This window comes from Ochlerotatus camptorhynchus, unplaced genomic scaffold, assembly GCF_037179485.1.
Source record: "Ochlerotatus camptorhynchus isolate MF236.1 unplaced genomic scaffold, CSIRO-AGI_Acam_v1.1 ptg000639l, whole genome shotgun sequence".
Lineage (NCBI taxonomy): Eukaryota > Metazoa > Arthropoda > Insecta > Diptera > Culicidae > Ochlerotatus > Ochlerotatus camptorhynchus.
Genome location: NW_027041118.1, coordinates 2,253,080 through 2,272,316, shown reverse-complemented (window position 1 = coordinate 2,272,316; position 19,237 = coordinate 2,253,080). Strand labels below are relative to the sequence as shown.

Here is a 19,237-nt window from a genome sequence, read left to right as displayed (position 1 = left end):
TTGAGTCCAATATGAAAGAGCCCTATTTACACACTCAGAAATTATTACCGACTTCGGGAATTTTTTATCGAACTTTTAACAGTGGAACGTTCGGTAAAACTTTGACCCTGATTTCAACAGCTGGTTCAATAAAATTTAATTTCAAAACACTGTCAGCCTTGTTTAAATAATCGAGTCGAGAGAATTAAAATGCCTGATTTTTATCGAACAGTTCAGCTGTTGAAAGTTTGGTAAAAATTACCGAAGTCGGTGATCATTTCTAAGAGTTTATTAGACTGATGCAAAATTTAAAATTTTCGCTCCACAGTGCTCAAACGGTTTCAAATCAGGTCCTGATAAGCCTCTCAAAATTTAAACTCATTTGGTAAGAAACTAACTTGGGACAAACTATTCGAAGTTTATATGGAAATAACTATGGGAAAACCAAACTTTTTGTTCATTGTCTTCTACCCATTTTCCATGCTGCTTTTTCGAAAATTTCTATAACTATTCTTACGGGAAATTTTCTAAGCTACAACTTTGGACAATATCGTTTTTCAGCCAAATGTCAAATTAAATTGTTGTTTAGTGTTGAAGAGATTGATAATCTTATGGCATGATCAAACAGCTGTTCTGTGGGCAACACTGTATTCTGCACTGTGACATAGTAGCCATGATATTTGTGCTCTATTATACGCACCGGAAACACCAATGCCTGCTGAACAGTTGAATGAGCATAATCATAAGACATCAGTGACTTGAATCGTTAATAACTTTTTTTTTCCTTACATTTGATTGAACAAAGTTGTAGCTGAGAAAATTTGCTACAATCTCTGTTATCATTTTAAAAGCATAGTGATGTGGTGAATTGTTAGATAGATATGAACAGAAACATAAGTTTACCCATAGTAATTCCCATATAAACTTGAAGTGGTTTGTGCCAAGTCAGTTTCTTACTAATATAGTTCATATTTTAGGAGACTAATCAGGACCCAATATGAAACCGTTTAAGCACTGTGGAGCGAAAATTTCAAATTTTGCATCAGTCTAGTGTATATCCTTCTATCATTTGCTGGTTATTCTCTTTTCTGAAACCATAAAATTTTCTTCGCAAGTGTTAAGACATTATTTCCCAGAATTCGGCCGTTCGGCCTAATGACCATTCGGCCTAATGACCATTCGGCCTACTGACGTTCAGCTTAATAACGCAGCATCCGCCCTGCGCATTCAATATAACCTGATTGACATATCTCGTGATAGGTCCTGGGATAAATTAAAGGTACGGACAATTTCCACGAAACACCAGGAGTATTTTCTCATGTGGTCGATGGGTCCTGGGTACTCAATATGATTACCAGTCGTCCAAATATGTTTTTAAAGTTCCCTCAGTGAGCACATAATTCGGAAGCAGAAATAACCTTTGACATATCGAGTTATAGAATCAATATAACACTACATAGATCATCGACCAAAGGAGGCATCGACATTTAGAAATATCGACTTTAGGAGAGTACGATACATGGGAAAATGAAGTGTTTTAATGATTTATTGATTTTATCAACTGTATTATTTAAAAGAGGGGCTAAATAGCTACGGGTGATTCATATTCCTTCCTGTTGAAAACATAGACAAAGTTTAATTGAAATCGGTACGATTCGCGTCAGATTTTAGCTTTTTCAGGAAGATTTCACATGGAACTGCTCATAAGGTAATGATGATATAATTGAAAAAGCTTCAACATTTTCGGGATGATCCAATTTTAAACGAGAATACGAGTTTAAAGTGATGAACGTAAATGTGATGTAAAATTTGTCTTCGAAACTCACCTGATGCCACCAACGAAGACCCGGTTCGGAATGAGCGTGCCGTACTTGGGCGCAGCCAGTGCGCCCTCTATCTGCCCAGCAGGGTTCGGTATCGACATCGTCCCGTGATGCGCGGCAGCCAGTGGCTCCGTGGGGTGTATGTGGGCAGCCAGCTTGAACGGTTCAATTGTGCCGGCTTGGTGATGGAACGGGTACACGCACGAAATGATTCCTTCGGGCGACGAGCTCGTCGTCGTCGTCGATTTGTCTAACAGGTAAATTTTTGTTGATTTTAAATCTACCTACTAACAGGTAAATGACTTAAATAGTAAAGGGGTGTCCTCTTGGGGGGATCTGAGGATTTCTGCTTTCACTACGTTACTCCGGGGCTTCCTTAACACGATACTCTGTAACAATGTGCGGTACTTATCCTGTCTGGAACAAGGGCCAGGAGGTACACGGAAAATAACACAACTCCCGTTTTGCTATCACTACCGCATATAACTTCGGCACCTCTTTCGTTTTGTTTGGTTTTCAACTATCACTTGTAAACGATCTGGTATGCTTGAAACAGGGATAATAACAACACGCAAACGGTAAAAACACAGTCTTCTTGTTCTTCTGCTCTCTCCCGGCGGCGGCCGTAACAGCGATCTGCTTCTACGACGGATGAACTGGGTGGTGGTTGACTGCCACGTCGTCAAGATATCGATGCTTCAAGGATTTGCTGTTCCTTCTGAGGCTGTTTTGTCTTCTTCCGGAACACTTCTATTGATTATTCAGCAGGAATACCGTCTGCAAAATTGTAACGAGAACAAGGAAAGAAAGCAAAAAACGGAAATGAGATAAAATGTCAATTTTCTGGAGCTCATGAAAATATCATCGATTGCTACGTTCTCATTTGTAACGTATGATATATGTGTGAAGCTACATATGCATTCAGGAGAAAGGGAAAAAGAGAGGCCAGATGGTGGTTGTTGGGTGGGTGTGGGTTGGATGTAATAAATTTTCGGACCGAGGCATTTTAGTGCCCTATGTGGTGCCCCCAGGTTTTAAGCGATAGCGTAGTCATCGTCGTCGATTGGCTAAGCCGCAAAACGGTGGCTTCTGTTACACATGACCATACCAGCGAAAACAACAGCAACAACGAGGACGATGACGACAGACGGTAGCGCGATTTTAGGCTAGGGATTTCGGTGACAACTAATAGCGGGAGTTGCCAGGAGGCTTTTCCAACACAGCGTACATTGGACGTGGGCGCGCGCGACAAACATGAATATCGCAACCTCAACACAGAACGCAATAAAGTATGGCTGTTTATGGCCCAAGCTCCGGGCCTAGTGCGACAGTAATGGCCGAAAGTGGAGGAAATGGACGGAAATTGAGAGCATATTCGAGCGTTGCGAAAAATCATCACTGCTGTAGGAATGTGCTGCACCATGAGGAATTATGTCATGGAAAAGTTTAAATTAACAGAATTTCTTAAATGTGAACGGCTCCCATTTGCGCTGCCTTAGGGAATTTAATTTTGTTTCTGTTGGAGGAAAAGTACTAAAAAATGAACAAGTGAATACACACTGTATGATTAACAAATTTGTAAGTGCTCGTGCAAGCGACGATTACCGCCTTTACCCTAAGCATAACACAGTTATTGAACCTGTCCATAGATGTGACCACTTGTCCATCTATAATTGTCACTTTTATTATGCATCTACTGTAATGTGCTGTTCTTTTATGTAAAAACAAACAATAAATATATAGTTTAATGCCTCCGCCATGGCAGGACGGCCAATAAATCGGTCTGTTTCAATTAATTATAACACAACGTAGAAAATCGGGTCCTAACCGTGCGCGATCAGTAAGTTTTTCAAAACGACACATGGCGGCAGAACCGTGCTCAGAATTTTGACGTAGGACTACGTCTGTGATTTATATATGGGAGTACACTTTTTGAAAATCAAAAATGGAACATCTAACAAATTTATGAAAGATTTTAAACATTATTAACTCAGCTTACCCTGGACCAATTTTAATAATTTTATCACCAATCGATCAGAAATATTTCTACGCATCTGATAAATTAAAAACTTTATCATTAAAAAAAAATATTGAAAATTGCACGAATGTGAAATTGTTGCTATGATAATTAAAACTATCACCGATTGCCTGCGAAAAGCGATTTTCCTAACACAGATTTCAAAGTTGAATTCCATCTTTCTATTCAATTAAAAAAAAAATTCAAAAATTCAGTTAAAAAAAAATCCAAATCCAATTCCATTCCAAATCCATCGTGGTGAGTGGTGGTGTTCTCCAGTACACAACGAAAGGCTGCCTGCAAGAAGCGAGTTGCAGCCCACATGAGCATCAAAAGAAGAACGGCTGAAGCCGAACCGCTATTGATTGGAATCAGTAGCTCATCGTGAGTTGCTGTGGGCCATCTATGTCAAGCGCGTCATACTAAAGAGTATAAACAGAGAGAACCCCGCTCAAATTCCTATTCCTACACAAAACACAAGCTTTTGCTGCAGTTAACAAATAAGATTTAGTATATAAGAGCACGTAGTTGTACGTCACCATTGCGTACAACCCTATAGGGCTGTCCATTGTAGTTTTTTCTTGGTTGGCGAACATCTATTGTTGCACCCCGATATTGGTTTAGATAGGGATATATTTTATCTTTTTTTTTTTATTTGCAGATTTAGAGTCATCCAGGGTTGCTTCCACTCACTTCGTTATAAAAATAGTTTCCGGAATTATGAAATCATTAGATGTTATAATCGGGTCTCATGTGTCAAACACGTCTTTCACAGCATCTTCTTCGAACTTTTAACTACAAAATATCATTATAGCATCTAATGATTTCATAATTCTGAAAAATATTTTTAATAGCGAAAAGAGTGGAACAGGATGTCAAGTCAAGGAAGAAAATAAAATTCCCTGATATTCCCTGATTTACAGCAATTGTCAATCCATCAGCTATTGCTTTCCTCAGATATAGCTGTGTTCGATAAAATAGCAGCACATGCCGATTTTCATACAGAATGGCCAACTTTGACACGATGTAACTTTGTTAACTTATGATCAATTTAGCTGAAACGTTTTCCAAAGAACTAAAAATATGTTCAATTATACGATTACGAAATATTAAATTTTTGGAAGCACCTGCTGGAAAGTGAGACACCAGGTAAAATTGTTCAAAATATTTGTTATTACGAACGCTTACTTCAAAGTACCAAAATTAGTTTTCATTTTGTTTTTATTCTCTGCTCGGGTATAATTTACAAATGGAGCTACAACCTTTACAACACCGTTGAAGCTACTATCCAAAGCTGCTTTTCTCTTCAGTTACAGTAGCTGAAGCATCGCTCTGAAGCTTAGTTGCGAATATTATTCGGCTGCGAATCGCATCGAATGCATCACCAGCATTGTCAACTTTCCAGATTTACCTGAAATCTTCCTGATTTTTATGGACCATACACACCTCCAAAAAAATCTCTTGGCCAGACTTTTCATAATATGTCCATATTATTTCAGAGTTCTCAATTTGGATTAATCACAATGTTTAAGAGAGGAGCCACCAAGCGATTTTAACATTATTTAAATTTATCAAATATTATTCCTCGGGAAATGATTCAGGTGGATGATCAAAACTTTAAAGAGCTGATAAATCTTAACTTTTAAAATAACTTTCTGGATAAACCAAGTAATGTGGTTAACTTTTGAGGTTTTTAGGCTGTTCATAAACTACATAGACAGTTTGGTGGGGACTTGGGAATGGTCCACGGTCCTTATAATTTAAAAAAATGGCAATCGTCTGCGCAGGGGAGGAGGGTTTAGAATGCCCAAAAACTGTCTGCGTAGTTTATGAATATATTCCAAGTATTTTGGCCCTGAAACACTCATCATCTTCTGTCAACCGACTGTTTGGTAAATTCAAAGACAAACCGATAGTAACTTTCATAATGCATGGAATTCTGCTTGGAAAAAAATCCGTTCCCGAAAACGGGAACGGACCGTGAACTAATAATCACGGCCCGCTATCCAGAACAAAATTTTCTCAAATATACACCGTGAACTATGGTTCACAGCTGTGGTTCACGAATATGGGAACTCTTTTTTCCCCGTGTGGTTACAAATAATCATGTAAGCTTTTACACCAGTGATTATGGCTTGGTGTTTATCACCTCGACCATCAAATTTCAATATTACATAAGCCCAAAGGTAACAAATGTATAAGTTTGTCTTGTAAAAAGTAAATATGAACACCGTGAACAAAAATGGCATATATTAAAATAAAACGTCATTATCTAGAACATCCAGACAATTCGAGACTTTTTATTCTAAAACAGCCAGATTTTTTTGAAAAACCACTTGGCAACCCTGTGCATCACCCAAGTCTTCGAGCAGAAGTAAGCAGCTGGCGTGTGACGAATGATGGTCAAATGTAGGAACTCAGCGAATGATAGCGAAAAGAAGAGGTAGCAAAAAACAAACCATTCGCGCAGCACTGCATTCGTGAACAACGAGCAGCGTTGCCAGATTGTTTTCATGATTATCGGTATCAAATGATAAAAAAAATTGGTATTTATCGGTATTCACTATTTTAATTAATTTTATATTTTTATCAAATTTTTGGACTGAAATCGAAAGATGTACTTTCCATGTAAGTCGGAAGAAATTTCTGGGAAATATTTAAGCTTGTCTCTTAATGGTACCCGGTGTTGCCAGTATTCCAGATTTATCTGGATTTTCCAGATTTTCAGTCGTTTAGCCAGATACACAGACCGATCACGTTTATATCCAGAATTTTTAAATATGTTCCAGATTTTTCCAGATTTTTAAAATGTGTTGCTTTATAAATATCACTGCAATTAATGGACCCTCTGATCAAAAAATAAAAAGCCAAACTTACTACTTTAATTACTAAAGGTAACATCATGCATGGACTTGTTACAGCATGTTTGCAATGGGTTGCAGAATCATGAAAATTGAAACATTTTCTAAGCATTATTGGCTGTCAAAATCTTCAAATTAATTAAAAATATCGAGCCAGGATTTTGTGTGTGTTTTTGTTTTGATTTTGGCTATAATTATTTTTTTTTAAATCCTGGATTTATAAAAATCAATATTTAAATATGGAGGATTTTTCTTAATTTTGGAATTTAGAGAAATCGAAAACAGTTCAGGATTGAAAACAATAAATTGAGCTTTGAAAAATTAGCAAGGCTTTTGAATCTAGTATGTTCGTGATAATTGTGAGGATAATTAATTAGGTTTTTAAATAGAATTTTAAAGTACCTGTGAATATGGAGTTACCTTAGCAGTCTGAGATACTTTTGAATTCTGAATTGCCCTATATTTCAGAATTTTAAGGAAATTCTGAAAATAATTTACAGTGAAGCGTAAGTATGCAGTCTGTGCAACCTTTGATTGAAGTGAAGGTGGTATGAATTGTCTTTTGCAAACTCTGATGACAATTGCATGGAGATTTTGTGAAAAAAGGAAATGGTTGGAATTTTGGACGAGAAATCATAGAAAATTCCTAATATGAAAATTAAGGAGAATGCTGATATGAATCGTGAGAATAATTTCAGTGGAGATTAGGTTTTATCAAGTTTTAAGAAATCTGGCAATTTCTGGGAGACTTTCAAGGCTATTTTGGCAAAATACTTGAGTACTTAGAGTATACTGAAGAGAATCAGTCTGAGAAGAATATGATGGTCATTCTGAAGAGCGTACCAAGGAAATTATTTAGAATATTCTAAGGGAAGTTCATAGAGAAAAATTGAGACAAAATTAATCCAATTCTTGGAAATTATAACCAGATTGAGGGAATTGTGGAATCAGAGAATTATTGATGATTCAAGTCACTGATGTCTTATGATTATGCTCAATCAACTGTTCAGCAGGCAACATTGGTATTTATGGCGCGTAGAATAGAGGACAAAAATCATGGCTACTATGTCACACTGCAGAGTACAGTGTTGCCCACATTACAGTTGCTTAATCTTGCCATAAGATTATCAATCTCTTAAACAATTAATAAAATTTAAATTGACGTTTGGCTGCAAAACGATTTTCTGCAAAGTTGTAGCTGATAAAAATTCCCGTAAGAATAGCAATAGAATTTGTTAACAGTACAATATTTAAAAAGGCTAGGAGACAATGAACAAAAAGTTTTGTTTTCCCATAGTAATTTGCATATAAACTTCAAATGGTTTATGCCCAGTCAGTTTTTTATCAAATGAGTTTAAACTTTCGGAGGCTAATCAGGACCCGATTTGAAACCGGAGCAACACTGTGGAGCGAAAATTTCAAATTTTGCATCAGTCTAATGCTCATGTAACTTCCCTTACGTTTCTAAAATTTTCATGGACCTCTCGGAACTTTACTGAAGTTTTGGGAAATTCCCTGACTATCTCGGGACTCATTTAAAGGTTCAGAAATTTCTTTGAATTTATATGTCCAGATGTTCTCAGAGCTTTCCTAAAGTTTTCTCAATTCTCCTGAAACAAATGGAACTCTCCTGAAAGCCATTAAATTTCTTTGAAGTTCTTTGGACTTGTGAAGTTTCCAAAATATTTCAGTTTCCTTAAGTTCATTGGAGTTCTCTGGGCTTTCCTGGGATTCCTGGGATCTCGAATCTGAACAGAAGTTAATGAAACTGTCTTTAATTTATCCAAACCTACCCAAAAGTCCGAACCATTCTGAAGTTTCAGAACTTATGAAAAGTTCTTATGTTACTATGCTTGAAAGTGACGTGTAAAGTAAACTGCAACCATCTCGATATAAATCTACATAAAGATTGCTTGCTTAATCGTTCAAAGTTTTCAGCATGTTCATGATCCGTTTTTTACCTCGATTTACTTGCTGATACGAGAAGAGATCCTTCGCATGGTAATTTTCTTACCCTTAGAAGTTCTTTTCTGACTGCTTCCGAACTCAACCCTAGGGACATAAATCAATCCAGATCGCCTCCATCTTCATGGTGACCAGCAAATTTAGATTAGAAATTTTCAGGTTTTTTCCCGTTTTTCTCCCGGAATGTCGGAAATTTTCCTAGCTTAGCTATATACATTTGAATTAAGGATAAAACTGAATGCGATTAGCCCATGGCTAAATGGGTCATTTCATAGACAGTAGCATCTTTGCTGGATCTTAAATTTGTTTCTGCGATACGTTCAAGGCTTCGCTCAAAACTTTACAACTTTATTCCAAAATAAATTTGAAATTCTCTCCAAAAGTCACTTGAATTTTTTTTTAAAGTCCAGAAATTCTCTGTAGTACATTTAAAAAAATGTTAAATTTCGTCTTTAAATCCTCTTTGAATTCACTAGAGCATCATTTTTTAAAAAATTGCTTGAAATTCTCCGTAGAGTTTTTATGCAATTCATTTCAGATTCTCGACCACCAATTGAAAAGGGCCTTTTAGCTTTTATGAGCAAAACTTGTAATCCTCTTTCCCTGCCAAGACCATCGGGCAGGGGAATTTCTCCCGCCGTGAATTGTCTTCAAATTTTTCTCAGAATTATATTGGAGTTGTCCCCTAAATTATCCTCGAAAAAGCAAGGAATCATCATTTAAATTCTTTAGAAATTCCATTCGAAATACGCTTGGAATTATCCTCGGAATTTCCTTATAGATCTGGACAGAATTATTTTGGAACTGTACCTTCAAAATTCGCTTTCCTTGGTATTTTTCAAGAATCAGTTTCACCCTTTATGCATTGAGCTCAATACCCCTGAAGAACCCTGCGTGGCACTACAAGTTTATAATGGCAACTCTGCTGAGAAGCCTATCTTTAATCAGCGCCGGTGGTGTAGTGATAAGCGTGATTGCCTTTCACCCCAAAGGGCCTGGATTCAATCCCAGTCGGCGCCGCCGGAATTTTCTGAGGCGTAAAGTCTCTGATCGCACCTTCCTTCTTGAAGTAAAGCCGTTGGTTCCGGGTCCATGAGTTGATGGGTCGATAGGTAGGGTCCAAGTGTGGGAGCTGTAGCCTTGGCGTCGGTAGAATTGGTGCTCAGTACGGAAAATATTGTAACAATTTTATTTTTTTCTCACCACAGTTTGAGGTGAACGGCTATCGTCTCAGTGTACCAATCTCACTTGCATACTGTTTCTTACCAATCAAATAGATCATTCAGCCACAATCAGCACTTTTTTCAGAACATAAACGATCATTTAAATGTGACCTAAATTGAATCATGATTTGGTCAACCCTTCCTATTGCTTCGTGACTCTTCCTATTTCTTAATCATATTGAGCAGTTGAGACTTGTTATACAAATTAGTGAAGAACAGACATGTGCCCATCCTATCTATGGTATATTTCATGCCTAGATGCATGTTTTGAAAAGCGGGACTGACTGGCCTCGGCATGAATTCTACTTTGTTTTCCTGGAACATACACAGCAAAAAAATAATTTTGATATCACGTCAAAGTGGATGCACTACAATCATGTCGAAAATATGGTGTAATATTACTTGCTAAAAAGGACCAAATTATCATTAATACAATGCATGAACTGACATTACACTGCTTTTACTGCATTTGTTTATTTATGTGGTCATAAAAATTACATGAAATTTTCGACATGATTGTAGTGCATCCACTTTGATGTGATATCAAAATTATTTTTTTGCTGTGTACCCTAGATTTTCCTTGGACGCTCCTTAGGATTTTTGACATGTATTTGAAACAATGGTATTACTTCCTATAAAGTTTATTGTTCCAGGAAGTTCCCTTTTAATTCCAAGCATGTCTTCCACTTTATAAATGAAGAAGCAGGCAATGACATACTATACAAATTAAGCTGACGAAGCTAATTTTGCAGTTTGTATTTTAGCGCACTACTATAACAACGGTGTAGTGTAAAATCGTACATAAATACCTGAGCAAATTTGGCTATCAAAATACTTTCAAATTGATATCAAATTATGTTTTTGAAATCATGTAGTTAACGTATTTTGATATGCTATTTTTGGGAGTGGTACATTTCACCGAATGTCGTTTCACCGAAGGTCATTTCGCCGAATGGGTCGTTTTGCCGAAGAGCAAGCCATTTTCGACGGTTTGGAACTTTTCTCAAAGCTGAGTATATTTTATATCAGTCTTGATAAAATATTATCAAGGTTAGATTTTTTCAAACTGGCAAGCTATTTTAAATGTTATGCTTCCAAGGGGTAAGTCACTCAGCACATTGTACCGAAATTAGATTCAACACAGCTTGGGCACATACATCGGCACACCTTCGGCACAATCTTGTAGGCATTGGATTATTGTAAATAAAATGGGAGCACTGCTGGACAATGGTCATTGAAGTTGTTCACAACATTACGTGCTGTTTGACTGTATATTCAGGAACATCCTCTGATTGAATATACCAGACGAACTCAGACCAGCGGTTCACTTATATATGTAAATACGAAATTTAGGTTCTAGAGTGGGCACAAGATAAAGAGGCAGTTAATCAGACACTTGCGGCACACTGACAAAAAAAGATGACCCAAGATTGGTGTGCGAAGTGACCTACCCCTTGAATGCTTCCTTCTTTTGAACATGAGCAGTTTTTTTGAGTTGTACTGATTTCAGAAATTTTCTAATATTAAATAAATATTTTTGATTTATAGGAATGCTTCCTTCTTTTTGAACATGAGCATTTTTATCGAGTTGTATTGATTTCCGAAATTTTTCAATAATCAATATTTTACATTTGTAGAAATGTTTCCTTCTTTTTAGGTGTTTCCCCGTAGAGTCCGTTTTTCCATCACACCTTGCAATTTCAAGAGCGCACATCTCAAGATTTACGAGGTGTATACATCTGAAAATTTCAGACATTCCATGCTTTTCCGCAGCAAACAACAAGTAGTAGTTTCAGCTACGTGCATTCACAGAGACCTTATTATTTTTACATGTGAAATTGCGAAGTGTAACACGAAAAAGGACGCTACAGGGAATCACCTTAAACATGATCAGTAATTTCGAGTTGTACTGATTTTGTTATTTTCTAAAAAGTAGAAGGGTCTGTGCCTAGGGGCACGAACGGAAGCTTGACGTAGGACCGCTTATGGACGGAAGATATGTGAAGAGCATTTAGTTCTTTTAATTGATCGCTCATTTATTATCTTAACTTTTTCCGTTTTTGAATTGTAGGCGTGCCAAATTTGTAATATTTTTTTAAAGAGAAAGTTGATGAAGAGAATCGGCCAAAATCACTTGCACCCCTGCTTTCAAGTTTGGTTACAAGATTACAACTCTGGAGAGCATTTTGGTTCGTCGTTGGGGGCGTGTGGTTCTGAATATGGGCAAACAGGTACAGATAAATTATAGTCCAACTCTTTACTGTAATAAACATGTTGGTCCTAAAAAGGGCCGTTTTGATGCCAAAGTTGGTGATGATTTAACCTCCGAAACCGTACAGAGTGCGTCTGTCGCTTCAAAGCGTAGACGACATCCATGGCCACTTGTGTTTAGCGTGTTCAGAGTAAGTGACAGCATCACGGATCACATTTTTTAGGAACACCTTCAGCACACCTCGTGCTTTCTCGTAGATCATACCGGAGATACGTTTGACACCGCCATGGCGAGCCAGATGACGGATGGCGGTTATTACGAAGAACCTTGCGATGACGCTTGGCGCCTCCTTTACCAAAACCTTTTCCTCCTTTGCCACCACCAGTCATTGTTGCTTGTTGGCTAGAAAAGTGGACTACATAGCCTGTCACCACCTTCCTACTGCTGCTATTGATGCTTCTGCTGCCTGCTCACCACGCCGTCCGGAACGAAAATGAGTTGAGGCTAAACAGCAGCGCTCTTTTGCAGGTTAAAGCAGAACGATGTGTAACCAAGTGGTACTCGATTATGACGACTGGGTTTGGAAAGAATGTTTTATTTACATTGGACAATGCTTGACATTACCACTTTTTCAATAGTTTCTTGTTGAAAATCATAAGTCGAAAGCATTGCTATTGATGCGTAGAAATATTTCTGATCGATTGATGATAAAATAATTGAAATTCGTCCAGGGGAAGCTGAGAAATTTATGTTCAAAATCTTTCATAATTTTGTTAGATGTCCCATTTTCGGTTTTCACAAAGTGTACCCTCATATAGAAATCACAGACGTAGTCCTACGTCAATAATCAATATTTAGCGGTGCCGGTGGTGTAGTGGTAAGCGTGATTACCTCTCACCGCAGCAGGCCTGGGTTCAATCCCAGTCGGCGCCGCCGGGATGTTTTGAGGCATAATATCTCTGATCACGCCTTCCTTCGGAAGGGAAGTAATGCCGTTGGTCCCCGGTTCATGAGTTGATGGGTCGATAGGTAGGATCCAGGTGTGGGAGCTGCCTCCCTGGCGTCGGTAGCAGGAAAAAATAATAATCAATACTTTTGATTTATATGAATGATTCCTTCTTTTAAACATCACCAGTTCTTTCAGTTTGATTCATGATTAAAATTCGACGAAATAACCCATTCGGCAAAATTTCATTTTGCGAAATATTCTTCGACGAAACGTCCTCCGACACAGTCCTGCTACTGTTTAATTTCGGTTGAATTCATATTTTGCTATTTGATATTTAAAAAAAATGTTTTTGTTTTATAAAAATAGCATCCACATTTATCACTGAAATCTACATATATTTTTATTTTTTTTCTTACGGGTCAATCAGGATGCTTGCTGTTTTCTTAATGAATATCACAAAGATGATTATGATTTTAACAGTTATGTTTTACAACATTTATTGATATTAATCGACCAGCGAATCGAAAAATATAAAATTTAAAATTGATTTCGCCACCATTGCCAAATATTGTTATTTAACTTTCGTAGGCTAAGTCGATTTCTTACCTCATATTTAAACATGTTGTCATAAATCTCATTAACTATCAGTTCTCTCCCAACAAAATAAATATCGTCAGTCATGTCTGTTAAAAAATGTTCGATGCGAAGGAATTGATCATTCCTAATAATATAAGAGTCATCGTTGTCTATTTTTTTACGTGATTCGTGTGCCTATATCCAATATATAATTCCACTGGAATTTGTCATGAAAACTAAACTTTAAATTTAACAATTAATCGTGATTAGCCAGATTATTTTTCATTACAGTTTTTTTTTTATTAATTACTCACTTAGGGCCAATAATAATGTAAGGAAAAAAATACATGGTATTTAACGCATTTTAAGACTATCCCCACCGCTCTTGCGTTACGTAATATTTAAATGAAAAGTACATGAAAAATGCAAACATTCTTCTTCAAAATAACCGTTGTATAGTGTAGTGTCATATAGTGTCCTATTTTAATTTATATTAAACTCAATGCACCATACAGGAAGCTCCTCCAAGCTAAACACGATTATCGTGGCAACAAACAAAAAAAATTGACGACAAACGGTAGACTGCTTTACCCTTGAAAAAGACCACAATAAACGGCCGAAACGTCGGGCAATGCAAAACTAACTGTTTGAATTACCCTAGACTGAGAAAGCCATAAAAACAAAATTTGAAATAATTGAAATTGACACTTGAAAATTGACAAAAACTCGTACAACAAGAATTTTTTGAACGTTTTTTCATGTAAAAATTACATCCAAATATTATAGAATAAGAGGTATGAATTTTTGTCTGGAGCTGGTGAACACATTATTAGCAATGCTAATGATATGTCAATGCAAATCACAGTCTGCCCTATCCTATAAGAAACACTTCAATGTTTAATTTGAGTTCAAATTCGTTCCCAATAACCCACCCCGAAACGCGCAATTCTCTATCATTTATGCATTGCAGCGTGATTAATAGGAAGCAACCATACCACGAACCCATTTCGGGGTGGCATCATCCCGGCTTTTGTTCGTCAAATTGCATGAAAAAATAATAATAATTTGAACATCAGCATTGCCAATTCATCCCATGAATTATTTATTACCACCTGATTGGAAACAGTACATTCAAATGCCTCTCCCCAAGTAAGGCTGGCTTGGGGGCTCCGAGAGGCGACTGAGGGCACAATTTAAATCATAACGATCTCCCAAAACGGAAATTCAATCACCACTCAAGGCCAGGGACGTGCGCCGATCCGTCTTTCTCTGCTCGACATCAACCCATAACAATCATTATCTCGGATGAAGATGGTCCCAAAACTGTTTAATTCCAAGCTCGTTCTCCTCGACCCGGTCATATATTTAGTATAAATATCGACTAATGAGTAGTGCGGGTGCCGAGGAATACCACCGTCATCTCGTCGACCATGTCTGCAGACACGGCAATAATGGGAAATAATCAAACCGATCGATCGAAACCAATAATTCAATAATAAAATATCCATCCTTATCATTTTTGTTCTCTGGTCAGGACGACGACGCCTGTTGTAGATTTCGGTCCAACCAACCAATGAGCGAACGAACGTGAGACACACTTTCAGAGGCCCCTATAAGGGAAGTGCAAACATATAAATAGCACCCATAACAATGATGTGATCAACATAACAATTGGAAAATTGGGGGAAAATCTGTTCGGAAAACATTTAAGCGAACGCGCGAACGAGATGACCACATGCCGCAAATGTCCCGCTCCTCCATATTCGTTTCCCAATCCACACCGAGCCTTTCAAGCAATCGAGTTGGATCACGACGATGTCCCATATTTTCCCGTGTGCCTGCTTTGCACTTGGTTTTGGGAGGCATAAAATTCTAGGATTCCCTCCCACCCCACCATGTCCCCAATATGCTGCTGAACCACCATCGGCATTAGAATACAATGGCATCCCGGGCTCGAGTGGGGTAGGTATGTTCTGTTGCACGTGTTTGCTTTAATGAGCTAAACTTTGTGAGCAAACACACTGGCCAGCAACCACCACACCCTGCACCGGCTATCGGGATGAGATGTTGCTTGGATTATGGAGGAGAGCACGGGGATACATGCTAGAACAAGGCACACGAACAGGGAAAAAGTACGATATCAGCATCATATACCTACGAGTACACATGCAAATTGACCGAATTCATAAAACACATACGCCATGCATGGGGAGGGGGGATCGATTTTCACACTATTAGCTTCTGTTCCCGTCTACAGTTTTGGGTTTGGGTTGGTGAAGTTTCTTTGAGGGGATATAAGGCTTCGGGGCTATTTTGAGTCGCTCAGTTGGGGGACAATTTGGTTTTGGCTTAATGTCGTATGTCAACCCATACCTTTGGAGTCGAGAAAGGGCTCAACTGTTTGAAGGCCTGAGAAGAAAAGCTGATTTAGCGCAAGGATTGATCAAATTTAAAAACAATTATACCGAATAATTAGAAATGTTGGTGATAAGTGTAATAACAAAATAGACGCCTTCATACAATATTTGACATACATTCGATGCCGTAATTCTGCTACGAACTGGTACTACTATTGGTTGCGTTGGTGAAAGATTCCCCGAAGATTGGTTGCCTTTCAACCAGTCTGGACCTTGTAACCACCGATTGGAATGAGATAAGCTTCTTCTTCTTCTTCTTCGCATTTCAAGCTTATTGCATATCACATATTAGCTTATTGCGTGCTCTCAACTTAGTTTTCTAGATGCACTTCCACAGTTATCAATTGAGAGCTTTCGATGCCTGTACCATTTTTGCATTGGTATAATTGTGTGGCAAGTCCAATCATACTTCTATGCCCAGGGAAGTCGAGAAATTTTCCTACCCGAAAAATTCCTAGACAAAACCGGGAATCGAACCCAGCCACCTCCAGCATGGTCTTGCTTTGTAGCTGCGCCTTTACCGACTGAGCTAAGGGAGGCTCCACCCAATGAGATAATCTGCGACAGGCAAACACTGACTTGGCTGATGTTCAAGAATATAGTAATCCCACCATTTATGGGGTGCGTTGAACCGTCCACCCACCGCTGCTTTTGGGCTGTCCTTAAACTATTTTACGTGATTAGTGCCAACCGGTGTTGGCAAAATCATCAATCAAATTATATTTTATTCCACTCTCATACGCTCTCAATATAACGCGTGATATTGGAACAATATATCATGCTTGATGATGATTTTACAAGCTCCTGTGATATTGCGAGACTATTCAAAACATGCAAAAATCAAGCTGAGAGTTTACTCGATACAAAAATGATTCCGTTGCACATAGTTTTCTTAGAAAGATAGAGTATAGTTTGCTATCTGTCTTTACTCTTCACCGATGGCAGACACGAAGCTACTGCTACCAGCAGTGACGGTACACAGTGGTCCAAACGGCGAAAAACGTGATCGTGTGAGATTACGCAAAATCCTGTGACTTTAGGTATATAGTGTCTTCAGAGAAGTTTTAAGGCATCAATCCCCCTAAAAGTGGGACCCAACATGCATTTTTTTAAAAGTTGAGATAGAAGGTTGGTGTATTCAGCAAAGTTGTACATTATGTCAATACAAACAACTTTGCTGAAGCCATGAACCTTCTATCTTTTTGCTCAATTGATCTACAAAGCGTTTTTTGTGGACGTGCCTCTTAAATCATATTTTTTCTATGTAATTTTTACAGGTTTGCAATGTTCTAATGACTTCTTTGTATTGTTAAAATACATGTTATTGTAGAACATTGTTTCTCACTATTTCCTATAAACTTGGAGATATTTGGGATTTTTCGATCAATTTGGCTTAATTTTAACTCAATTATTTCATAAGGTGGCAAATGGTGGCAGATCAAACAACTTACATTTGAAAGTACAACAAAAATGCTGCAAAATCATGCCAGAGTTGACTACATCGGACTACATCCGGAAAAGTTACACCTCTTTTAAGAAGGGATCAAAAGCAAATGTCTCCTATTAAATATTTGATCTCATTCAAAAGGCGACAATCGAGATACTGTGACTATCTGTCTGGTATGTTTATAAAGATCTTAATTCTTCGTTAGATCATTTTCCAAAGCTTTATGAACATTCTTGTATTGATATGTTGCGTTAATGACACTCTCTTTTGAATTAAAATAAAAAATAAAACCCGCTATTTATGTTGCTTTATTCGCTATCAGTATCGTCAGAATCAGACCCAGTACTTGATTCGTTCATATCTAGTAGGAATAGAGCATCATTAGAAAATAACATGTTTGGCTTGCACGTACTAATCTTATTCATTGTAATGAATGGATCAGACAACTCAAGCAATCGATGCAGCAGATCGGTATTCGTTGCCACCCGAGAAATTTTCCTTGAATGGAACGCTCGTGTCTGTCGGATGACTTTATTTATTGATTCTTGTGCCTCCTCGGAAAGTTGACCAATGGGCACCATAAATTGGTTGATGATTCTCGAACCATGTAACAGGATTTTGTGCACAAAGGCAGGCAAGTAGAACCACGGATACAGGTGAACTAGTTTTCGTGCCGTTTCTATACAGTAAATATCGAATTTTTCCACATTTACAGTACGACCAGAAGCCAGAACTTGCAAAATTGTACCACATCGCTGAATCACATGTAAGTCTAGACCTAGATAATGAAAATTGCGTGCTGGAATAAGGAAAATTATAAACTGATATACATTTACCAAAGATTTCTGCAGACTTTTCTGCATCTCTGAGATATCGACGAGCTGTGTTACCGTCGTTTGACGTTCCTGCCCCAGTCGAACGCGGTTTGTCGATTATTAATCCAAGTTCCTTTTTGAACCCATTCTGTATTGTCTTCTTCCGTTCTTTCATCCTTTCAATTTCAACTCCTTGAATTCACCATTTTCCTATATCAAGCCTATACAAAACATGTAGAAAAAATTCCATAAATCGAATCCAGGCGTGAAGAGTCGATAGTCCGAATTGGAACGTTGTTTCATCACCAACGCGTTTTTGAACATCTTCAATTTGGTTCATCTGTTTCGAAGTTGCACCACAAACGTAACATCTTTGAGAGGATGCTGTAGATGTGATAGCATTACAAACTTTTCCGTCAATTATTGTTAAAACCATGCTGTATTACACAATCACAGTTTTCCCATTTATGCTCGTTTTGAATGGAACGAGATCTGCTATTTCACGATCAACAATTTGTTTTTGGGTTACCGATACTTCTGTTGTTTCTTTGATCAACTGAATTCTTAATGGCCGACAGAACCGAGTTGATTATGGGGTGGGATTTTGAAAAACAATTTTTCCGTTAGTTTCCGCCTTTATCGGGACAATTGACGTTAAAAACATGTGCGAATGTGATGCATCTTCGTCCGTTGTAAACCGTTGTGATCGCTGCTTCCGTCAATCCCCCATTTCACAATCATTTCCACTTTTAAAAGCTCTTTCACTATATCTGCAGAAGATTGCAAAATCCGTAAAGTAGTGTGATCCAAGAGTTGTTGCAGTTGTACTTCAATTAAAGTTTCGCTAACATGAATATATTCCTGATCAGGGTAACATTGTTGTTTTGCTGCTAAAACCTTATGGTACGAAGGATGTAATTGCGCATTTCTCAATCTTGCACCCTTTCATATGT

At 37.8% G+C, this 19,237-nt stretch overlaps 1 protein-coding gene across 3 annotated transcripts in view; it reads right to left on the bottom strand.

The window, feature by feature from the left end:
• The window catches only part of bol (boule), a 126,097-nt gene that overhangs the window by 22,786 nt on the left and 84,074 nt on the right, over positions 1-19,237 (bottom strand). For all 3 annotated transcript variants that reach the window (XM_065237709.1, XM_065237711.1, XM_065237710.1), the window contains exon 2: positions 1,806-2,579. In XM_065237709.1, coding sequence (XP_065093781.1) covers positions 1,806-1,903 — 98 coding nt within the window. In that variant the 5' untranslated portion in view covers positions 1,904-2,579. The remainder of the gene's footprint in view (positions 1-1,805; positions 2,580-19,237) is intronic.